Genomic DNA, 23,831 nt, shown 5'->3' with positions numbered 1-23,831 from the left:
GAGTGTCGTGCTGCTTTTACTTTTTCGTCAGATGTCATTAACGGCAACCCAGGATCTAATTCATAACAGGCCACGTCTTTACTTTAACACAAATGATATTTAGACAACTGGTGTTGTACTGCTAACGGGTTTTGTTCATGCGAAAATGAAGTGAAAGAGAAAGGGTGATAAATTGCACGATGGGGCAAAACACATGGGAGCACTGGGCATGGCGAGATGAAGAGGCTAAAATAGAAATGGGGAAAAGAATGAACGCTACGCGGACGTCTCGCTGTCAAGCCAGACTGAGGTCATGCAGTCAGACGGCTGGTGTGTTGTGGAAATAACAGCCGGTATAAAAGAGGTCACGGAGAAGATTTGGTTGTTTGATGGGAGGAGCAGAATTGCTGCCCTGAGAGCAGCACTGGGAATCAACAAGAGTCATAAAGGAATCATTTGCATTTTACACCGACTCACAACTTAAGCGCAAACGAGACACGCGCTCTCCTGTCTGGCATATCGCAATTCAAATCAGATACGCGTTCAATTTTTCATGCGGCAATTATAAAGAGCTGGACCACAAAGGTATCCGATGTGGAAATCAGAGTCCTTTTACGATGTTGAATATGACAAAGATTTGAATAATTTTAAGGCTTCGGGGGAGTGGGAGGGGGTTGTGGACTGGAAATATTCTTAGAGCCATGTTGCTTCATAAAAAGCTATTTTCTGTAGTTCATAAAAATCTTTATTATAATAAAACTGCCAATAAATGTTATGACTGATGTAATTTCAGACAATTGACCATCTTGTTGGAATGTATGAAATCAATAAACGCTATAAAAGCTTAAAATAATTTCAAATAAAAGGAACGAGAATAAGTGAATATGGCTTTGTAATGCTATGATTAAATTGGATTTCTTATTTGTTGCATCATTCAGTGACATCACACCAATAGCAAAAGGTAATTTTGGGCAAAGCGCTCGTTAATACCAAAAGAACTAAATAAAGTGAATGTCAGCAAGTCCAAGTAATTGCTCAGATTTCATTTTTGAATTACAACCACTGTAAATGAGAAATTTTAAGCGGGAAAATATGCTAACAAAACGGAGGCTGCCATTTTGTGCAAGACTTAGCCTTATTTAGCATCATTAGCGACCCTAATTAAACTATTGCTAGAAATTGCTCACACAATATTTTTGCTGCTGCATTTACTTGTAATGGATGACAACGAGACATATGAGTCAAGGAGAAACATGAGGTGAGTGATCGAACAGACTCCATCCTGTCTCCTACGGTCGAAACTGCTGCAAGACGCTAAAGTGACTCATTCATCTCTGCTGTCATAAAAAATCTTTTTCGAGATATTTCTTTGCCACAGCGCCACCACTGTGCGCTCAGTCAGTCAAGCCATTCGACTGTACAGGTAGACCAAACGCATGTATCGCATTTTTTTAGAATTTATTCAATCATTTAAATTCAAACATTTTACTTTGATGTTTGCACACAAGCATTCTTCCGCTTCACTTTACGTATGCAAATTAAAGGACGAATACATTTTACACTGCGGCTTTAACGCAATTATATCCCGCACCGGTCTAACAAAGTCAGTCTTTCTGTTCGTCTTTTCAATCTAATTACAGCCTGCAAGATTTCATTGCTTTGACAAGGAAAAACAAGAAGGTGAAGTAACACATGCAACCAGACGCTGCATGCGGAAGTTATTGTGGACAAGGCAGAGGAACTACTGCCAATTACTTCAACAAATGAGGTTAGTGATTTACCGTCCAGTACTAAAAGTATTACTTTATTCTCATTATAGGCATCAGGTTTTAAATTTGAGCAATATTTTATAGAGAACTTACTGGAATGCATTTATATTTTTGCATGTAGTGTGGAGTTTTGCACTTCCATGTAATGTGAATTTGGGCATACATTGGAATATTGAGCATGACTTCATATATTTTACATACATATATATATACATATATATATATATATATATATATACATATATATATATATATATATATATATATATATATATATATATATATATATATATATATATATACACACACACACACACACACACACACACACACATACATATATATATATATATATATATATATTTCTGCACACACATATATATACTACTTATATACACAAACACATATACTATATATATATATATATATACACACACACACAGATACACACATATTTATATATACATATATGTACATTTCTTTTATGATTACTGTTTATAGCTAACAAGAAACTGAAATATATCTTGAGAAATTCACTTTTCCACAGTATTCCTATTTACTGACATAGGTAGTTAAGAATTGCAGTCACAAGAAGAACCTGTGTTGTCCTCATTCAAAGAAATAAATGTATTTGAGTTTGTTAAAAGAACAGTGGTCAAACGTCACGACTGTATATGCTTAAAATGATACAGTGAGCAAGTTCCGAGTTGACACAAAAGTACCTGTTCCAGCAGTTTTCTGTATCGCTGGGTGGCTTGTTGGATGAGGTCCCTCACGGTCCATCCATCTTTACAAGGAACCACCACACCCGTCTGCCCAAATGTCACTGTCACTTTCATTGTGGGATTCTTCCCCGAGGTTTTGGGTGATGGCAGGAGAGCTGTGTTGTCGCGGATAAAACTGCAAAGTAATAGAACACCTGAAGGAAGCAAAAGCAGAGCAAGGGGAAGGGAAAGTCAGCGAGTTGTGGTGTACATGGAACTTCCAATACTGAGCAAAATGATCTGAGTTTGTGTGAAAGTTATTGTGAAACTACTTCTGACAAACACCGGTTGCTGTTGGAAATGGGAACCGAGACTTTTTAAGATTTTTTTTTAATACGGTTGCTATTAGCCATGTTTTGATTTGATATACATTTCTTATGTACTTATCACAAACATTTGTGTTGGTCAATTTGTGTTGTTTGATTGATGGAATATTTATTTATGTCAATGGGAAAAGGATGATTGGAGTGGTTTGAGTAACAACAACGGTCACGGATCAAATTAAACTCAATCTCAAGGAACCGATGTAATGTGGTTGCACAAGTGTGCACACCCTTCCATAAATGGGATGGGGCTCTGTTCAGAATTAGCCAATCAAATTCAAACCCATGTTAAACAGCAAATACCATCTGCTACATTGAACTAACTGTTCGGAATTTCTTCCTTCTCTAAGGCCAAGTTTCAACTAATGAAAAACAGCCCCATAGATGCTGTATACAATCATGTTGCACTGTTAAGCAATTTTATTTGCGACAATTATCCCTTTGTAAATATTGGCCAAAAAGATCAAAGTTGCAGCCATCTCCTTTTTTTTTTTTTTTTTACAACAAAATGGGTGCTTTGGCTCACTAAAGTTCCGAAAACACAGCTGCACTCAGACTGTACTTGCACACTTCAAATCTCCAAAAATCACATTTTAAACCTTCACATATTGCTTGATCGTAGACATTGCATCTCAGTTCCTTTTTGCACATTTGGGGTGCACCATTTGCACCATTGCGCTGCACAATACTGTCCCGTGTTGTGTGAAGTTGCCCTGGCAGATGTTAGTATCATCTGCGGTGGGTTATTAGCTTCGTAACGTAACTGCAAACTAGCAGCGCTAACCTAACGCGCCCAGCAAATGCGGCATTCCGTTACAAGCACCAAAGGTATATGTCAAACTGTCGCTCGCTCTCCCCGTCTGCCAGTCGAGGGATCGCATTAGAAAGTTGAAATTTCACGTTCATTTCAGAACTTTCCCATCCGATCGAGGAGCCCGATTCCTGAGCTAGCTCTTTTAGCTACCTTAGCAGAACTTTGCAGGGAGGCGTGCAGTCGCTCAGGCATCACTCCACAAGTTTTGCCCCCCCTGTCATGTTCCCTTTCTTCAGGCGCTCGGTGTGACAGCTACTTCATCGCCGAGCGTCACTTTGATGGCACGTAGTTTTGACATCGGGCGAACTGGAAGCGATGTGTTACAAAGAGGTAAACACTTAGGGAAAAGTTTTGGGAATTCCTTCAAAAGCGTCGCTCCTGCTGGCCAGTTCCTGACCAGCTTCCACAGAAGACTGCCTACTACTTTATTAAAGGGACAGTACACAATGCATCTGCAATGAGCTTTGAAGCACGGTTATGATAAACGTCACTTACTTGATTGGTGAACTCGTAATTTTGTATTTGTCTCACCAAAGTAATGAGGCCTCCAACTGTGTCATGTCAACCTTGCAAGCCCCTCTGAAATAACCCCTGTTAATCATCTCATACTGTCACCTCACCTACATTAAACCATTAAAGCCAACCAAAATATTCTATTTAACATAACATCATAGTCAATTTGACAGAGCTTCAAAGATGAAACCCCTCCTTTATAATTAACAGTGCAAATGTATGCATGTGTATGTCTACTACTAATTGATTTGGACTAGGTTTAGTTTCTGGGTCATTGAATTCCATTGCTTCTAATGAAACACAGGGGAGACAGCCTGCAATACACACATGCATAATTTACCTCATTCTTTGGTTAAAATTAGAAAATTACAAGTACACTTGAATAATGATTTAAGATATGAATATTTGGAAATGTTTTGATGAACAAAGTTTCTCTGTGTGCTTGTTTATTTTTCAAATTTCTTTCATATTTAATGGTATTTTTTTATAATTCCATATGCATTCAAACCCAGTGTAACAAAATGGTCAGCCATACACTATTTCTTGCCATTGCCTCTCCACATGAAAAAGTCCCCATTGTCAGTGGTATCGAGCAAATGTGCATGTTCCCTGCTGGTGGGCCTGATCCATCAAGACCTCGACAAATAAATCAGTGCGTCGGGAAGAACATGCTATGCACAGTGGGAGAGCAGAAAATTGACCAATGCAGGCAGGACACATGGATGGTAAAATCACAGACTTTGACTACAGATGGTTGGTTAAATCAGCCATCCATTTTATATAGCGCCTGTCTTCAGTCGGGTCTCGGGTGAGATGGAGCTTTTCCCAGATGAATTTTGGCCTGCCGTCACGCCAGCCAATCACAGGGCACATACAGTCAAACAACCACAAGCAAGGGGAGAATAAAATACAAAATTAGACCAGAGCTAAGATTCAAATCTAAAATTTCCGGACAGTGAGGCAGACGTGCTAACCACTACACCAACGTGTTGCTCGCTCTCCCGTAAAACATAAAATATATTGATTTCCTGCTGATGGTAAAGCACAACAGGTACAAGCCAATTAATTTGAGCGGGGAGGGGCATGTTAAAACAATCCGCACTCGTGTGCCAACATATTCCAGGTCCCTAAAAGATTTTTCCAAAAGCCTGCAGAGGGGTGTGGTGTTGAGCAGGGCCATGTGTCGGTCACAGAAATAGACACGTCGATACCATCTCAGCGGGGAGATTTGATCAGTCACACTCCAGAATCGCCAGTGCCACATTTGCACCAATTGGTAGGCTGTTTGTATTTTGGGACTCTCATGCTAATTGAAGGAACAAAACTACAGTGGTGCTTATATTTTATAAAAACATATTGTAGGAATTAAAGAGCTCATGCATCATGATTAATTCATTAGGGCTCCTTCTGGTGTATAGTCGTTCACAAATCCCGATACCAAGCACTGATACCACTAATACTTTTGATACGTAAAACTCTCCTAAAAATCAATAACAGATTATTTTAAACCAAATGAAACAAATGTTTTTTTTTCCATTTGATTTTTGTCATTTCTACAATCTAATTAAAACCTTTAATTAGAAGCCTAATTAAAAAACTTAATTAAAAAAGTAAACCTTCTAGTAAAACAGCTATAAGTGGGGGACCAATACTGTTATCTGATACCGATACCTTGAAATAAGGCGCCGATACCAGGTATCGGTACTCGTCCATCGCTAATTATTACCATTTCAGTGCACATCATATTTGACACATAATTTGGTATGTTTTTGATCGATTCTCAGTTGTATCTATTATATCTAATCTATATTCATTGATCGCTACAGTGTGTTAATTAATTGGCACATAGCGTGGTGAATCTACAGCAACAAAATAACATTTCCAGATGAACTTTAACACACTTGATAACACCTTTTAACAAGCAATCTGAAAATGTAACAGTCTGAGGCTAGCGGAACTTGAGTCTTTGTTAGAAACACCATGAATGTTATTTTTCGAACGGGAGAAAGGCACATGGAAATATCGGGCTGTTATTAATTAACAGGTGTTATCTGAATGAAATACAAAACACCTTTGAAGGAGCAGATGCACGCACTTGTGAACCTAAGCAAAGAGTTTTTTCTTGTCTCCGTCTCTCGTTCACACCTCCAGCTAATGGCTCAATTAACACACTGTCATATCAGAAAATGTGAATAAATCCACCTGACTACAAGGAGGAAAGTGAAGTAGAAGAAAATAATTGATACCATTCGCAGAGTAGTACTTTGAAAGCTAGTAATTATGTGTGTATAACAGGCATGGAATTCATCTGACAGTTCCGGAAACTTAATAGATGCACAGCGTGAGTGTTTGCGTGTGTGTATTTTTTTCATTATCATTTCAGGGATGATATCCGCATTCACCTGTGACACCTGCTTTAGTGATGAATAAAACAAAACTGTCTTTGTGCACCTGTGTAAACAAGAGCGTTTATTATCTTGTGCTCTTATTATTGTTCTGTTACATTAAAACAAGACTCAGTGAGCACATTCAACTCAAAACTCAAGTTATATACACGTTAGCCAAAACACTGAAATAGTCTTTTCGCATTGAAATGCCAGATCCGATCTAACCTGTCCAAAATAAAATCTCAGCTCCTCAGTAAGATGCAGTCTATCAGTCGCTCTACACAGAGGATAAAGAATAGATGCCAGTAAGTATGTTACATTGTCGGTCTACCTGTGTTGTGCCACTATTTGTGTTCTCCATAGTGATTTGTTGTTTTCAATGTATTCATTTCGTTCGTAACATAATTATACAATACAGAATATATTTTACCATCACAGTGGTCTGGATATGTTAGGCCCTAACAGTTAGGGGCTCCTTTCCACCAATGCGATATCAGCGCCGAAGGGCATCGGTGAAACTGATTTCAAATAAACAACGCCGCTCCGTGTTGCGCGTAATGGAGAGCACAACAATGTGATTGATTGATTGACATGTTGTTTTGGGTTTGACAGCACAGACGAGTAAGCCGTGGTGTGTTTTAGATACCCGGGCAATACATATATTCATCTATTGTGTAATTTGTTGAGCCAGGCAAAACTCTTAAATGTCACCACAAATCAATATAGCACGTTATATTTTCCTTTTCAGCCAAGTGAAAATTGAATGTGAGCTGGGTGGTTTTGGAAGCAGGCTTACAAAGAAATGAATTGCAGACTGAAAGACCCGCCAAGTTCATGGCCTCTATCTCCTTCCTCTCTCTTTTACAGAAAAAGTGACATTTTCAATGCCTGAAGCAATTTAATCCCCGCTCTATTCTATGAAAATGCCTGTAAATGAGGGTCTGCGAAATTAAGAAGCTATACCAAGCCTTAGACAATGCGTTGATCTCTCCCCCTTGGGTCCGTCCTTTCCCTCTCTGATACAAAATATGGGATATTATCAATGCATGAAACTATTTAATCTTTTCCCCATCGCTCCCTGTTCTCATATGAAAGCCTCTGTAAATTAATGTTTCCAAAACTTAGCAAGAGATCATTATTTTTTTTTTTCTTCTTCTGAGGTCAGTCACGCTCTCTTTTTCTCCCCGCATCTCTGAACGGTCCATTTGTCAGAGGTCAGACTCGTTACCGATCACATTCCGAAAACGGGAATTACATTCTGTCTGGCAAGCGGCACCTATTACCGCATGTAAATTCATTAATGGAAAAAACTAACACCCACTCAAGTCTTCTACTGTGAACCCCCCAACCAACGCATGCACACTTTTAGGTCTCTTGCCATCATTTCTGAGAATAACTTTGCTGTTTTATTGATCTTTTTCACAGCAGTCGGTTTTGACACACCAAAACAAAAGGGCAGATGCTATCATTCGAAGATCGTGCATTTTTACAATAACGTTTTCAAAACACAAATGTAAAAAATATTTGGGTTGGACTCAATAGTATGTTATTTTGCCATGATGAAAACACAAAAATAATTCCAAAGGCTTTTGCGCAACACCGTATAACTTTACGTAATAATCGTTTCTCCGAAAATATGCTACTCTTATAATCCGAACTCAATAACATACCTTTCAAATAGTCACCTTACAAATCCTAATACGAGTTAGCAATAAAAAAAAATATTTGAGGAGTTGCAAAACCCAATCCTGAGACAACCAGCAGACTTTGAGAGATAAGAAATAGAGAGGAAGGAAGAAAATCCAACAAGGAAATAGAGAGGATAGACGAGACGGAGAATATGCTGTGAGGGTTAAGAAATAGAGAGAAGCCCAGAGCAGCTTAAAGAACAAGGCAAATAATAAAAGACGAGCTTATAGCAGACTGACTACCACTGACTGCACACTGAATGAAGTCAAGGTTTTCCAGAGCACGAGAGGCAATGGAAAGCAAAACCTCTTTGTTATGTTAAACGCACCATCATCTCGGCCCGCTTTATTCATCTTAACATTATCATTGTGCAAAATAGCAGAGATTGACACAGACGCTTTCTTTGGATTAATCCCCAAGCAGTTCAAAGAATGCAATGTGTTGCTTGGCATAAGCCGGTAATAATATAAGCGCGATACGCTACAGAGTATGGATTCCTCCATATCGACCTACTGTACGTCTGCAAACTCACGAGCCGTGTCAGATAAGTCGGTAGCGACAAAAGACCATTCATTTTGTGCATCCTGTATGCAAATGATTCATTATGCTTGAAGAATACCACATTTGCACACCGTCGATAGAAAAAAAAAAAAGCAAAGCAATCTGTTTAAGTAGATTCTGAACTGTGTGTTTTTATTAGTTTCTGATAGTTTCTGATAGTTTCACTTTTCTAGTCTTTTTTTTTTTTTGCTGGTTTAAAAACAATGTCGATTAGAGCTGTCACCACTTTTTCATGAGGAATCCCCAAAGTTGACATTATGCTCTGATCATCGTTTGTATGAGCTCAAGAATTTCTCCAAAATGGCAGCATTGGCCTTAAAATGGCTGATTTCCTGTTTAATTTTCTGCGTTGGTTCTTGAAACATTTCCAAGCATCGTGTCATGAAAGGACCTTCACAACACCTGCTGCTTGGCTTCTTGACATACCATTTATTATTCTATCCAATTTGTAGTTGCAGTGCTGCGATACACGAGGAACCGCACACCACTTTAAGCATTTAATTCTTCGCTGCATTAACATCGACAATGAATCCAAAGGCCGTGCATGAAATGGCATTGTTAATACTGACTCAGCTGTCCCCTGGATCCACTTTTTGAATTTTATGCACAACCATTACCGCTCATAACTGCTGTGTTTGGGTTTAGTGACACCACTAAATCTTTTCCAGCTGCTTTGGGCTGCAACACTTGTATCAGATCTCATTAGATTGTGTCTGTGCTTAGTGGAAATCATGAAACAGAGAGTGAGACCAGAAAGATCATCATCCATCCATCCATCCATCCATCCATCCATCCATCCATCCATCCATCCATCCATCCATCCATCCATCCATCCATCCAATCTTGCCACTATTTGAAGTTTCTCTGATTTCCACCAACTGAAGTTCACTTTTATACATCGTAAGTGCTTTTAAACTATACCGTTTCGTATTCCTGGCAAGGTATTTGAACATGACTCGTTGTTGAATGCTAATTCTCAAAATGCCATCAGGGGCTGGCGAGGGTCCAGTTTGGAGGCCTGAGGTTAGCATCTCTGCTCTATGCAAATGAGGTTTGGTTTTGCTGCCCTCATCAGACTGTGACCTCCAACAGGCAGCGTGTGGGGCAGGAGGATAATGTGAAACGATGGGGATGACTGTCAACATTTGCAAGTCAGAGGTCGTGGGTCTTTGCCACATGAATGTGAGTTTACCTCCAGGTGATAATACGCTAAAGTCTCATCAGTTGGAGCCATCTTGGACTGTGTCTTCATGAATGGAAGCTGGAGCATGAAATAGGATGAGATTGGCATTGGTAGTCGTCAGGGCATGAATAGCTCTGTAAAAATAAAAATGGAGCTGGTGGGTGAAGCTCTCAATTTATCAATATTACACTTGCACCTGCGCTCTGGAACTTTGGGGAATGAAAAATGTGACGGTCTTGGTCGTAGAAGTAGGGTGAGGAGTTCAAACAAGACAATTGCGGCACCTTTGGAATGAGAGTTGTCAGTTGAAGTGATTCATGCATTTCAATGGCATTTTTATATGAGTTAAATGGTGGAGCCTGAGTAAAGTTACAGACTAGGGAAAGTGTCTAATGTGCTTTTTTTAACTTCCAATTGCAATGGTATGAATCACACGGAATATTCATTTTAAAATGTTCATCTTCAATCTTGAAGACTCAGCAACATAGATGAATAAAATTGCCTTTTTACATTGAGGAAATTACAACTCCATGCAAGGGTAATGGAACAAGTTGATTCATGCACACGAGTTTTCAATTTTCTATGGCAGACGTGAGTGAGTACACCAAGGACTTGTCACCAAATAAAATAATATTTTATAATAACATTTTGGGGTCTCTGAAATAGATGAACTGCATTTACATTCATTCCTATTGCTTCAGTTTTTGTTTAAATCTGCTTTAAGTCATTCTTATTTTTCTGACATGAAAGCAAAGGTTCCATTGTAGATGAATAATACATAAAAGAAATAGAAAATTACCAAAATAACTAAAGAAGGGTGAAACACATCAGAAAATATACATGTATACACAGTGAATCCTGTTTGAGACTGAGAAGATGTTTCTTTCCTTACTTCGTAACTCTTCTACAAAACCTCAGTATGGCTCGAATAAAAAGCCTCAGATTTATTTATTAGGAACAATATTTTCATAGTCTCCCCTCATATAAAATTCCATTTCTTTGTTCACTTTGATGAAATAGAAGGCAGGTTGAGATATTACTGTATGCCTTGGAAAAATGAATTATAGATGATTGGCCTGAGACTGTGGTGCCCCTGAATCCACTCACAATCACATCCCTCCGCACACTGGCTTTTGTAAAGAAAATGCCTCTGTCATGTTTTCTTTGTGCTTGCTTTTCGCGTGCGTGTGTGTGTGTGTGTGTGTGTATGTGTGCACGGAATAGGGGTTCGGTGAACATTTTAGTCTGTAATGGGGGGTATGATATTGGAGGAATAGATCACAGCACTCAGATTGAATTTTCAGCAAGCCGAGGTTTGAACGGGTCACGGGGCACCACAGGGCTAAAAGAAAGAAGAGCGGGGGAAAAAAGAAACAAAGTGGGAGGAGGAGAAATTGTGTGTCAAAAAAAGATTTGCCTGCTATTATACAGTACAGAGAGAAAAAAAATCTATTTTATTTGGCATTCAGGATTGCTGGGTGAAATCACACACGTACACACACACAGTGACCTTTTCAAAGCATTGCATATTTTCTCCATTGCCTTTCTCTTCATTAACCCGGGGTCATTTTTTTTTATACCTACACACGCATCGTACGCAAACAAGTGTGACCAAGGAATAAAAAAAAAATATCCACGTAAAAACAAGCCATAGTGTAAATAGTGTAATAATTACGCTGTCCCTTTAATCTATTGTTATTCTCAGCCCACAAAGCTCACTTTCAGTGGCCTATTGGCATCTATTTTACTGACACGCACTGCATTTTAAAGAGGTCAGCTTGAACAATCGATAAGTGTTTCGATGGCATTCCGTGAGGACGTAAACTTTCCAAAGTTTCATTATCACATCACTGCACTTGTGACGTGCTTATGTAAAATCCCAAACCCACATCCAGATGTATTTCCTCAAACTTATTCTTGCCGCATTGCACTCGCTTTGCATCGTGTTACTATCAGTCCACTTTTGAATGAAATCATGTTCAGTTACGCGTGTGCCATTTTCTGCACCTAAAAATTTTATGGCTCCAAACAGATTCCAATCACCCATCAAATTGTAAATGGAGCAAAGACACAACTAATGGCCGTTTACTGAGGAGCGATAGCCCCGAGCTAAGCTTTTCACACTCCATAAGGAAATGATACATAATTCACAAGTAACAGCTGAACAATTGAGGACAAAAACGGGAAGACGAGGGCATCAATGAAAATGGAAAAGGAGGTTGAAAATGTCAGCGTTGTGTACATATTGCGTCCTGAGTGACGGATGCAAGTGTGCATTCACGTGTGGGCGTGTTAATAAGCACACGTGCGGGCAGCCGGTGCTAACCTTTCCGGTTGTGTGCGACGTGGCACATCTTTGCCAAGTGTGTTCATTAAACGGAGCTTGGGATTGAGGTGACAGTGAGTAAGAGTAGTTAGCATCACAAACATACACACACAGAAGAACAACATCTGTCGCTAATTAAAGATTCATGCTTGAATTCCTGTGAAAACTCAACGTGGCAACGAACACTGGGGACAGCAAGTCGAGGGAGAGACAAAGACAGAATGACAGATGAAGGAGAGGAAAGCAATCAAGAAACGGAGACAAAATACTCTTCCGAGAGTGAAATGAATACTGATTTGGTGTGGGAATTTTTTTTTTGACCTTCTTCCTTACTTGCCCGTAATTATGTGAATTGCTCTGTTCCAGAACGCCAAGAAATCCTGAAATAAAAATTAATTTCGCATTTGAATCACAAATGTTTGCCAGATACGATGACGACATTTGGTTTGAGATGGGGGGGAACGCTACCCATAATATTAAATCGCCTTAGATTTACACTGAGAGAGTTTTCGTACTTCTACTATTTCGTACTGTCCGTCTATTTTTAACAACTTAAAGCAAAAGGCAGAATTTAAGACTTTAAATGCAACGCAAAGTTAGTACCCTGCTTCAAGTGAAACAGTTTGACAGCAGATACAAACTACATCTCATAAAGAAAAACTCTACAGCTAGTCATAGCGTGATGACTCTAACCATGATAAACCGTGTTTGGATTCCAGCTAGGGACAAAATATGAGGCAGTGTTGCATTCATTTGCATAGTAATGGTCTTTCAGACAGTTTGCAACGCAGTACTTGACTGATTTATACGCCGATTAACGTCTCGGTGTTTGCTTGGTAAAATGATGATGATGCAGTTGTGTCGACTGAGTTGGAAAACTTTTTGTACCATTTATTTATACTCATTAATATATATATATATAAGCGAGCACTAACTTCCGTTTCAAACACTACAAGTAATTTTTATACACATGCTCGTGACCTGAAATGACTCCAAACAATAAATTCTGAACTGGGAAAATAACAACAGCTTTGACTGCACGGAAGCTGAAGACGTATCTGCAACGCACAGGCAGGAACCGTGGTAATGAAGTCCATTTATGTAAAAGGACAATTGCTTAATTATTGCTCACTTATGCAAAGCACAGTCTCCTGGATAATTAAGCGCTGCATACTATTTTATAGAGAAGCTGAACAAAGGGATAATTTACAATTAATATCATTCCGTATTCGGTATTAGATTGTCAATTTCAACTAATGGATTACGGTATCAATTAGAGTTATGCCATCACCGTAGAAACGGAAGCGAGTTTTTGGTTTTTGTGTATCCCGCACTCAGCGGCTAATCGAGGTGCGGCATCTATTAGAGTGGAGGCCGCTATCTGAGCGATCTTCATCCCAAGCTGGCTTCCCGGTAAAGTGGCGCATCAGAGGCGGAACAGTGGAACCGGGATTTATTCGCCTGTCCCTTTCAGACACAACTCACCGAAGCGGGATATTACCGTGTCGCGCGGCCCATGTGCCTTGGCGCGATGAAATAATCAATTGTAGCTGTCAGGGCGACAGCTACGATTGCTTTCAACAGAAAGCGGGCGTGTGACAGTGCGTCTTGGGTGTTAAACTTGACACTCCGGTCGCGGTTGGCGGTGTTCCGGTTCTCCTCGGAAAACTGTCTGAAGCCTGAGGTGACTTCAATCCCCCATTCCGCATGGCTACCTTACACCCAGGTCAGCAAGACAGGTAAAAGACGGTTTCGATGGCTAGTCTGTAACGGGCTCAAGCCCCCTTGAACAATTCTGCCAGTTTGGGGGCCATTCCTGAACTGTTTTTTTCATTCCACCATGAGGAAACCTAATGAGGACAAGCACTACGATAGAGACGGTGAGCAGCCTCGGGGTATAGATTTGGACTCAACCAACTAATCGCGATAAGGCTTTTTGATCATGTCTCAGTGTGAAAATGGATTCGAGCAAGTCTGACCAGATAGCTTGAGGAGCCGCCTACCTCAAACAGTAATCCATCCACCCTGATTTCCCGGAACTGAGGAAACGGTAGACATGGATGAGGACTGGTTTATCATGTATAATATAAAAAGGGACATAGAGGAAAAATATCCAATTAAGGTCAATTCCAGATTGGCAGCATTATGAACTGCCTCCAAGCTAAAGTTATGCACATGACGAGAAGATGTATTTCATCCCGTTTGTCCACTTATGCTTACATTCACGGCCACGTGAATAAATTACTCGTTAGAGCCGTTTGTGTTCCCCTGTGTGTCTCTATTCCTGAATGCCATTTTGTTGTTCCCTCACTAATTTCAAGCAGACATTACTTACTAGACACTGAAAGGTTTTCTTGATGTCACGGAGTCCTTCATGCACTTTTGTTTGATTTGCAATTTGGTTTATGAACCCGTAGCTTTAATGGAAAAGACACACACTCTGATCCTCATTATCAACCTGCTGCCATAAAGAGATTCCGATAAGAGGAGGAAGTGGATGACGGAAGACAGAAAAGAGGGTATAAAATACATCAAGTCACAGCCCTCATTATCAAATCCCATCTATGAAGGGGGGAGAATCTGATTGAGTGCGACATGGTGGAAGGTGAGGGAGGCTTTTTTCTTCTTCTTTCCAGTTCACCAGTGGAGAAAATAGATTGGTGTCGATGATTAACTGATAGAACTCGAGAATGGAGCTAGCGTGATTTACCAACACCAAAGCCAGGGTCACCCACGGCGGCAAAGAACAAGCCGAGCCCCGACGAACATGTGTGAGGGCGACCGGGGAGTTCGCTCTGCCTTCATAAGCCGATCATTTACAGAATTCTGGCCACCTTCTAATATTTCATCTGCGCCATCAGCTGAGGCCACGATCCATTACTGATGGCCAGGAGCGCCGCATGGGGGCCCACTCGGGGCAATGAGAGCCGGGTGGAAAAGCGAGGAACGGGGCAGGCGGGAAGGAGATGGAGGGGGAGGAGGAGGGAAAGAGCCCATGACAAAAGAGGGATAATGGAAGAGAAGAGGAGGACGGGGATGAGGATTCTGAATGTATCCATTATGGAGCATCAAAAGGAGAAAATCAAATGGCCAAAAACAGCGAGATGGAAGCGAGAAAGTGATGGAGATGAGGGCTGAGTGAGAGTACAGGTGGAGAAAGACACAGATGGATATGGAAGGGAGATTGCTTTTTCTCTAATTACGTCCCCTTTCACCGCGACCGAGACAGATAGAAAGCTAATTCCACCTGCCCTTCTTCTCATTCCCACTACAGTTCTAAAAGCACACGCTTGTTTTTCTCTTGGCCCCTTTCACATGCTGCGCCTTGTTTTCACGCTGCCAAATGAACACATCTGAACAAAAGACGCCTTTCTGCTGGCTTAGCCTCGGCCGCCATAGTGCACTTTGCTACAGTGGAAGGCAAACTTGCGTTTTCCATTTGCGTGTCCCTGTCCACCTTATTGGATTGTTTATCACCATGGCATCATCCTCGGCTGCTATGGATTCACGCACACTTTGTCAAAGGTATTGAACTGCGCATTGGTGCCTTGACATACAAGTTGTGTATCTCATGTTCTAACTCAAAACACTCTTATCTCAAATCATCCCTCTCCAGTTTAATTCTACGAAGCTATTCCAGTCACCAACTGCCCTTTAAAGGGGAAGTGACATGACCAAAGCCCGAAAACGATTTAGCACAACCAAGTGGACAACGGGCCACAAATGGCCCCCGTGCTGCAGTTTGGGCAGTTTGGGCACCACTGAAATAAGGGAATTTCAATGTACTCACTGCAATTAAGACTTGATTTAACGTGTGTTGAAAAAAAAAAAAAAAAAAAAAAACGTGTGATCTGGCCGCTATAAGAGGAGCGCTGCATCATAAAGGATCAAGTGTACCTTGCAGGGCTTTGGAGTAAATCCATCATTGCTCAGTAACAACTAGTGTAATTTTGTCATCAAGTTGGCAAGAAAAAGCAGATTTGTGTTGAAATCCAGCACCTCGATGTTCTCAACCAAGCACAGGATCAGAATCAAACAAGTGCAAGGCAAATAAAGTGTTGCTCTCTCTCAGGATGTTGAATTAAAAATGAAAATATAAACTCTCCTCCATCTTCAAACCATAACTTGGGCGTTTCCTATTATAACATTTATCATGAGATAAAAGTCTCAATTATTCCATAGTGATTACTTTTGATTAAATCTTCATTTTCACACACTCAGAAATCACAGATCTTATTCAAGGGGGTAATTTCCTTCTTCTGATGCTAATGATGACAATCTGAGCACAAAGGACTGGACGCAGCATGGATTACGCTTCAAATACAACGGAGACACTCCAACATTGCCAACGTAATCACACATGACTCACACTATATTTGAGAGGTGGTATAAAAGTAATGAACTAAATAGGACATATGTGACCTGTTGTGAATCTTGTCAATATGCATTTTAGCCTCGTGGCTGAAAACCTGCAATAGCTACAAAAATGAATTGCAAAGATGGGGGGGGACTTGCAGGACAGAATGAGTGGCAGGGCACTCTGAACACAACTTGGTTTGCCATCGCCACGGGAGCAGTAGAACCTGAGCGAAAGGTTCTGATAGGCCCAGTGGGGAGGAGATTGGCCTGTCCCTGATTGGATGATTAGAGGCTACAGGGGCTCAAATCAGCCATTTTCAGAAAGAGAGTGGTTTGGTTAAGTGGACTGGCACAGTGTGTGCTCTGTGTGGGATCTTTGTGTGTGTGTGTGTGTGGGGGGGGGGGGATCTTTGTGTGTTTCGGCACTGGTGGCCCTGCGCATGTGTGAGCGTGGTCAGAAAGCTCTAACCCAGTTTGAAAGCTGAGCTGCATTTACATGTGCTACATGAAGATTCAGATTGAATTTGTGATGCTGTAGTATGCCAATATTCGGAAAATTTTCAAAATAAAAATCACTTTATTGGACGTGTAGTGAGAAAGCAAGAGCACTTGTTTGCTTTGGGCTTTTAATGGCAACACTGTCTATTAGAGCGAACACCCCTGTTTGAGGAAATATGGATTTGTGTACAATTACAGCAGCCTCATGAATCAAGTACAGCTATTGTTCATGATGCTCTCCATCAAGGTTAATACCAATGTGACGTATGGCTAACACAGAACTGATGAACTACAACAAATTGAGTTTGCCTATAGACAATTAGCTCATTATAACAATCTCTTTGAATAGAACAAATAAAGCACTTACATTAGGAGGAGCATCGCTTGTTAATTATAATTAAATGGCACCGTGTAATTGCATTAATATTAAAGTAGCTGTAGCAGTTAAACATAATGTCGCTATATGTAACGTTTAGACTAAATAATTCCGCATTATTTATTTACATTACACCTGCTTTTTAAATGTGGGAGTAGAGTGAAAGCAAGAGGAAGGCTGGTAACTGTACAGATGTTTGAACAAAGACCATCAAGTTATTTTAGTCGGCTGGGTACCCATGACAACAGGGATGTGTATGCGTGTGCGCATGTGTGTGCTTTGGTCTACAAGCACATCAGCTGGCTCCATAAACTGTTCCTTCACATTTCCAATGCTGTCACCAGCTCCTGATCGGGTTTCCATATCTGCTATTATTGTGAGGTCAACGATCCGGTCAGAGTCATGGGATATGTTAGTCGGTACATGTGTTGAGTGGATACTAAAAAAATATATATATATATATATATTTTAGTGTTTTAAATGTAGTAGCCGGTAGTTGCTGTTGTAAATGAATAATGTACTTATTCCATTGTGATTATATTTGATTAAATCATTTTCCTTGAGCCCAGAAATCACATTGAAGGTGTAATTTGCTACTTCATCAGCTAATTAAGCCAATCAGAGTGTTACTTAGCATCACCCAGCGTGTGTGAATTTTAATGAAAGACTAACAAAAGCTTTTCTTTGTGTGATATTTGTCTTTTTTTTTTGAGGGAACCAGGTTGAGTTCAAATTAGGTAATGGAAATAGCACGATTACTTCTTATTGTAAAAAAAAACTGCAAGTCATTTGCTAACTGTCTCTCGTTTTCTCTCTTCATCATTGCTCAAGTGTCTTAAACATTAAATGAAGCCAGTGGACATGTTTAGTTCCTTCCGACAGAAAAGATGAAACCCTTTGAAAGAATTGCAAAGGACATTAAAGAACCTACACAAAAAACTCAAGTACATATAAGGCTGCTGTTTTGTCCTCGGCCTGGTACGCTATTAAGAGTGTTTGCTTTGTTTTTAAGGGACACAGGGAGATGTTAAAGGCTTTATTTAAGTCCATTAAATATTATATTTTTATTTTTCACCCAAAACAACTCCAAAATTATTGGTATTGGCATTTGAAAATGCAAATAGCATAAACCTCCAAGAAAGGGGCTTCCTCTGGAAATTCCTTTCAGAAAATATCAATTATATTCTATTAATACCTTTCTCGGTGTCAAATCAAAATGAACGTGACCATCTTTGGAAGGGCAGAATTTTTTCTCTATGGACTCTGATTATAATGTGCAAGGAGTAGCGGCCAGCTGGTGTGTATTCAGCAGTGAGCATTTAGATTTTGCGAGTGTGGTGATTAGCACCATCGTGTGCGAGGGTGCAGTGTCCCGTCATGTCAGACGACTTCTTTCATAGTAAACATTTGTTCAGTCTTGTGTGGGGGGCATATTGGACCCGCTCGGTACCCACTGCTGTGATAGCACCAGCTAATGAGCCCGTCTGACAGACACACTTTTATATCATTTGGATGAGAGCACGCATATATATTCTTACAGAAGCATAAATGAAAGCATGTGCATAAACAGCCCGTTTTACACACTGCTAACATCCAATCCCTAATGGAATCGGTAATTTTTTTGGGGGGTGGGGGGTAAATCTGTGTGTTTATTACAGCACATGTTACATGCACCACTTGGAGTGTCACAATCGCAATGCATTCGCCTGGTTGTCTAATTAATCAAGTCGTGCTCAAGGGAGGGGAGGTGTCACTTCATTTGAGACAAGTGCAAAGAAATAAATTACAGTTAACTGCCCCTGAAAACACTTTGTTAGCACTCACAGGGTTCAAAGTTAGAATAGAAAATAGACAGCGTTCTGAGATTTCAAGGAGACCTCTCATGGAAAACGGACTATTTATAATTGCCTGTTTACAATAGTCAGGAGTGCTGCCGTGTGTCCCGTCAAGTGTGAAATTACCGTCAACAACCAAGAAAATCTTTTGTTATCCGGCTATTTCTAACAACCATTTGGCACTTCCGCCCCCACTGTTATATAACAGTGGGGATAATTTCATAACCAGCGGCCTCACAGCACGTGAACCACCGTCGAACGACTATACACTGTCTGAAACACAATCGTGCAGAAATACCAAAATCTCCCATGAGTGGCAAAGCCAAACGGTAAGCAGAGCTGCATTGGGTTTCTTTGAAGGCACGGGGAAAAAAAATTGAGGAATAAAATATCATAAAGTTGAAGCTGTTGCATGACATATGAGTGAAGGCGATGACGTACGACTGTGTTGTTTGGTGCATTATAACTCTAAGACGGCAGGGAACAGTATTTTTGTGCCTAGCTAAGTGCTTCCTAAGTGGATGCTGCCCTCATTAGCTTTTTCATACAAAATATCTATAATTATATGAATGTATAAGAAGGAGATTGAAAGGTTGGTTGGTCCAACTCGGGCGATAAATTAGCATAAGTAAGCAAACGGGCTTACATTCTTCTATAAGGCACGCCACTAAAAATACATGTAACGCAATTTAAATGTTTATGAAGTATGAGCAAACCATTATGGTAGCGAATTAGCATAAGAGCTTGTCTCGTGTTATAGAAAGAAATCCTCCAGGATTGGTCATAATAATAATAGTACACCACTCAAATTGAAATGAGGCTTATACCGGTATTTAGAAATCACTTAGACTAAGTAGGGGCGTGCCGATGTCTATGATTGACAGCGGCTGAAACCCAAACTGGCCTCAGCTGCATAGGATGGAGAAAATAAAACTGAAGTCCATAATATACATTACACATGAATGTGCATGAATGATATGTTTCATTAGTCTGATAGTGACAACTGTAATTATATTAACTAATGACACACTTAAAAGCTACTCTATTCTTATTCGAAGTCACAGTTTGTAAGTATGTAATAAGGAATAGTGCTTGCTTTTGTTTTATCATTGTTATGGATGATGAATGAGATAATTACGAAAAAAGGGCCACTCTAATCTTTCAAGTGAACTGTTGGAGAAACAATACATCAAGTCAACATCAGGGCAGAACAGTACCGAGCGGGACGTCTGCTTTACTCTATTATAGCGTAACTGCTTTATTTAATACGGACTTTATGACCTTGGCAGAAACATAGTCTTGGGACTTCTGAGAAAGCTTGAACATGATTGGTCAAAATATTATTACTGTCAAAGTTCAATGTCATCAAATTATATACAGTTGATAAACAATCGGTAAAAAAAGAGAGCTATTTTATTTATTGTTTCTTTATTTGCCTTTATGTTTTTTTTTTAAGTGATCTTACTGATTTCTCAGTACTCGAGTATCTTTTTGACTGAATACAGAGAGAAATAATTGGAGGACTACTTTTTCCTTTCACATTACTCACATTGCCATAAAGTAACATACTCTTACTCGGCTACAAATGTTTTACAAATCTACCCACCTCGCTCTGACACTAAGTCCGCAATAACGTTAAACGAGGAAGACCACAACGGCCCTTCATTATCTTTAAAAGGGGACACTTTACAGAAAATTGACTTTCCGAAAAGTACCTGTTGTCGTCACACGGCCATTTAATCACAAAGTAACCAAGTTCTTTCATTACAATCTCAGCTTCAACAAACAAAAGTACCTTCTAGAAAAAAGTAATTTAGAGGGGTCATACTGTTGGTGTAACCACTACCGGGCAAGGTTGGCCAGTAAAGTGTATCCCTTGCCACATTATTACGACCCTCGCCTTGAACTGCAACGGACCAGACAGTGAGAGGAAAGAGGAGGCACTAGGCCTCTGCTCTGTTTTAAATTAAAAATAAAATTGTGAAGTTGAGAAAGACGAAGCTTTTCTATATTATGCTACACCCTACAGCCTGCATCCCAATGGCGTATTGCCTTTGACATGCTAAAAGATGAGTCTCTTAGAATGTGACACGCCGGAGAAAAATTCTGAGGACAAGATGCTGTCTGAGGCTAACTGTTCAAGAGTGCCACCTAGTGTTGACAAGATGAATTATTGGCTAAAGTATTTGGCCCAGGGCCCAGGTTCATTAATAAATGTGCTCAGAAGGAGCAGAAACTCACATCCAGCTCCATTTGGAGTCTCGGAATAATTGTAAAATGTTGAGACTGTGATGGAAATGTACTTAATAAAATATTTTGGATTTTCTTGCCTCTCCACTCATACTATTTATTCCATTAGTTGAAATGCGCCGTGAAAGAACCGCCACTCTCCACCATACATCACCGATCATTATTGCATCTTAGCGTAATTGCCCTCTCCCTGTTGCGCGTGCACACTTGGCGGGGCCCCTGAGTGCTATCGTTTCTCTGCTGGGGCAAGAAAGTGAGTGAGAGAGAATGAGAGCGAAAGAGAGAGAGATATGCATAGCCAGCTTCTTTCCGCCACCAATCAAATTACTTGACCCAGCCGCAATACATCACTGCCAGACTGTTTATTAAACAAAAAGCCATGATTAAATTATTAATGACAAAGATTAATTAAGACCCTGTGCAACACATACACACACAGGTCGGGGAGTTGGGTATATGCACGCTCACACACATATGTGCAGGCAAGCAAACAACGCACACGCACGTACGTGATTTGACGTCACGTTTAAGTTGATTTGACAACAAGAACCGCAGCCATCAAGCAGAGTTCAACGCAACATGCCGACGAGCTTGTCAGCTAACTCAAAGGTTTGTTTATTGAGGTGCTAATGCTTCTGTAATGGTTTACTTGGGGTAGCGTCTGGTGCCGCAAAAGGCCAATGCATCTGTGAGTGACGTGACTTATTCCTTTAATACTCTTTATCACTTTATATAATCCAATATATCCAGGATTGTATTCTTGATTTATTTGCTAATTATGCATTGTCACCTCACACCATAACAAAGTTTTCCATTCGTGTTTTTTCTATTGTGCTTAATAGGCCGAACATGACTGAAGTGGAGCTTGGTGGAAGTTAGAGATAGCGACTGTGTTTGAGTGCGTGCGTTGTGTATAGATGGAGGGATGGAGAGATGGGTAGATGTATAGCTTCTCTATATTCATGGAGGGTATCTCAGTACACAATGGAGAGCCTCCACAGCCTTCTTGCACACCACACTTGATGATCATCCAGATCTACAGCTTGCGATTGCTCCCGAGGTGAATCGCTAGACACCCGTCATAAAAAAACACACACGCCATAAAAGAGCAGTAATATGTGTGTGTATGTAAAAGTGAGAGAGCATCATTTGCATTTGTGCGTGAAGGTAGGTGTTTATGAGGAAAGGCAAGCTCAATGGGCCAAACAAACCACTCAGCACATTATAGCCCAAAGCACTAAATTAGGGTGACAACAAAAGCCGTAAAGGCTCGTATGGCGTTGTAAACCACTGAAATCATTAGCACAGCTGCTTAATTGCCTGACCGAGCCTATCCGGACGCTCACATACATTCTTTGACGCCACAAACAAACAGAGCGAGGCTACGAGACATCTATGCCCTCCCCAAAGAGGCCATAAAGACGCGTGATGAATGGAAGGCCGAGCTTGTTCGGCGCAATCAGTCAAGGAGACGGGGCAGCGTTGCGTTGACGACGTTTGTTCCGAAACAAATTTATCACGCCGCAATTTGTGTGCAACACAATATCGTCGCAGTCTCTTTATGAATATAGCTTTGAGTTTCTGCTGCTCACAAGATTTTGGACCATTGGTTCGGCCAAACAAAAAACAAAAAGGTCGATTACATCGCAAAGCAATCATGTAAATGCGGCTTAGCCAAAGCAGTTAGCTAATGCTAGCTAATTTTTGGTTTAGATCGTAACGTCAAGCCTTCAAATGATCCTAGCTGGTCATAGAAGGTGAAGAAACTTATTTAGTGGCTAACATTTGTACTTGCATAATGGTTTTGGGTGGGAGAGGGGATTTTATCATTTTTACAACAAATGTTTCACGGGAACATCCTTGCAAGGAGACCAATTCATCATCACAATAAAAATCATATAAACTTGTGAACAAAAACACAAGCCGCCGTGGAAGCGTCTTTATCCTTGGGAGAAATGACAAAGAGGTTACTCAGACTATAAAATTTGTGTATGTTGAGGTACACTTTGCTTGTTAGTCCGATGAGTGCCATTTACACGTGTCAGCTTATCTTGCAAAATTGTGTGGGTGTTTTTAATAACACCCAGAACACTCTGCTCTTAAGTAAACACTATTTGAGAAAAATTACATCAAAAGCATTTTAACACTATGAACGTGTTAAATCATAGTACGAAAGACAGTAAGCCGCCTCGATTACAGGGGCAC

General features: G+C 40.3%; 1 protein-coding gene across 10 annotated transcripts in view; it reads right to left on the bottom strand.

Annotated features, from left to right (window-relative positions):
• Window positions 1-23,831, bottom strand: part of LOC148394353 (partitioning defective 3 homolog B-like) — a 96,273-nt gene that overhangs the window by 70,297 nt on the left and 2,145 nt on the right. For 6 of the 10 annotated variants that reach the window (XM_088382624.1, XM_088382632.1, XM_088382630.1 and 3 more), the window contains exons 1-2: window positions 3,800-4,071; window positions 2,471-2,667 (exon numbers count right to left, since the gene is read on the bottom strand). In XM_088382624.1, the coding sequence (XP_088238750.1) occupies window positions 2,471-2,587 (117 nt within the window). In that variant the 5' untranslated portion in view covers window positions 2,588-2,667; window positions 3,800-4,071. Of the gene's footprint in view, window positions 1-2,470; window positions 2,668-3,799; window positions 4,072-4,144; window positions 4,167-9,991; window positions 10,117-10,178; window positions 10,267-23,831 lie in introns of those variants that run through there. The other 4 variants (XM_088382626.1, XM_088382625.1, XM_088382628.1 and 1 more) reach the window with 4 other exon arrangements.

Source organism: Syngnathus floridae, chromosome 8, assembly GCF_059516105.1.
Source record: "Syngnathus floridae isolate MCC-2025c chromosome 8, RoL_Sflo_1.0, whole genome shotgun sequence".
Lineage (NCBI taxonomy): Eukaryota > Metazoa > Chordata > Actinopteri > Syngnathiformes > Syngnathidae > Syngnathus > Syngnathus floridae.
The sequence above is the reverse complement of the archived record's forward strand: the minus strand, read 5'-3'. Positions and strand labels throughout refer to the sequence as shown.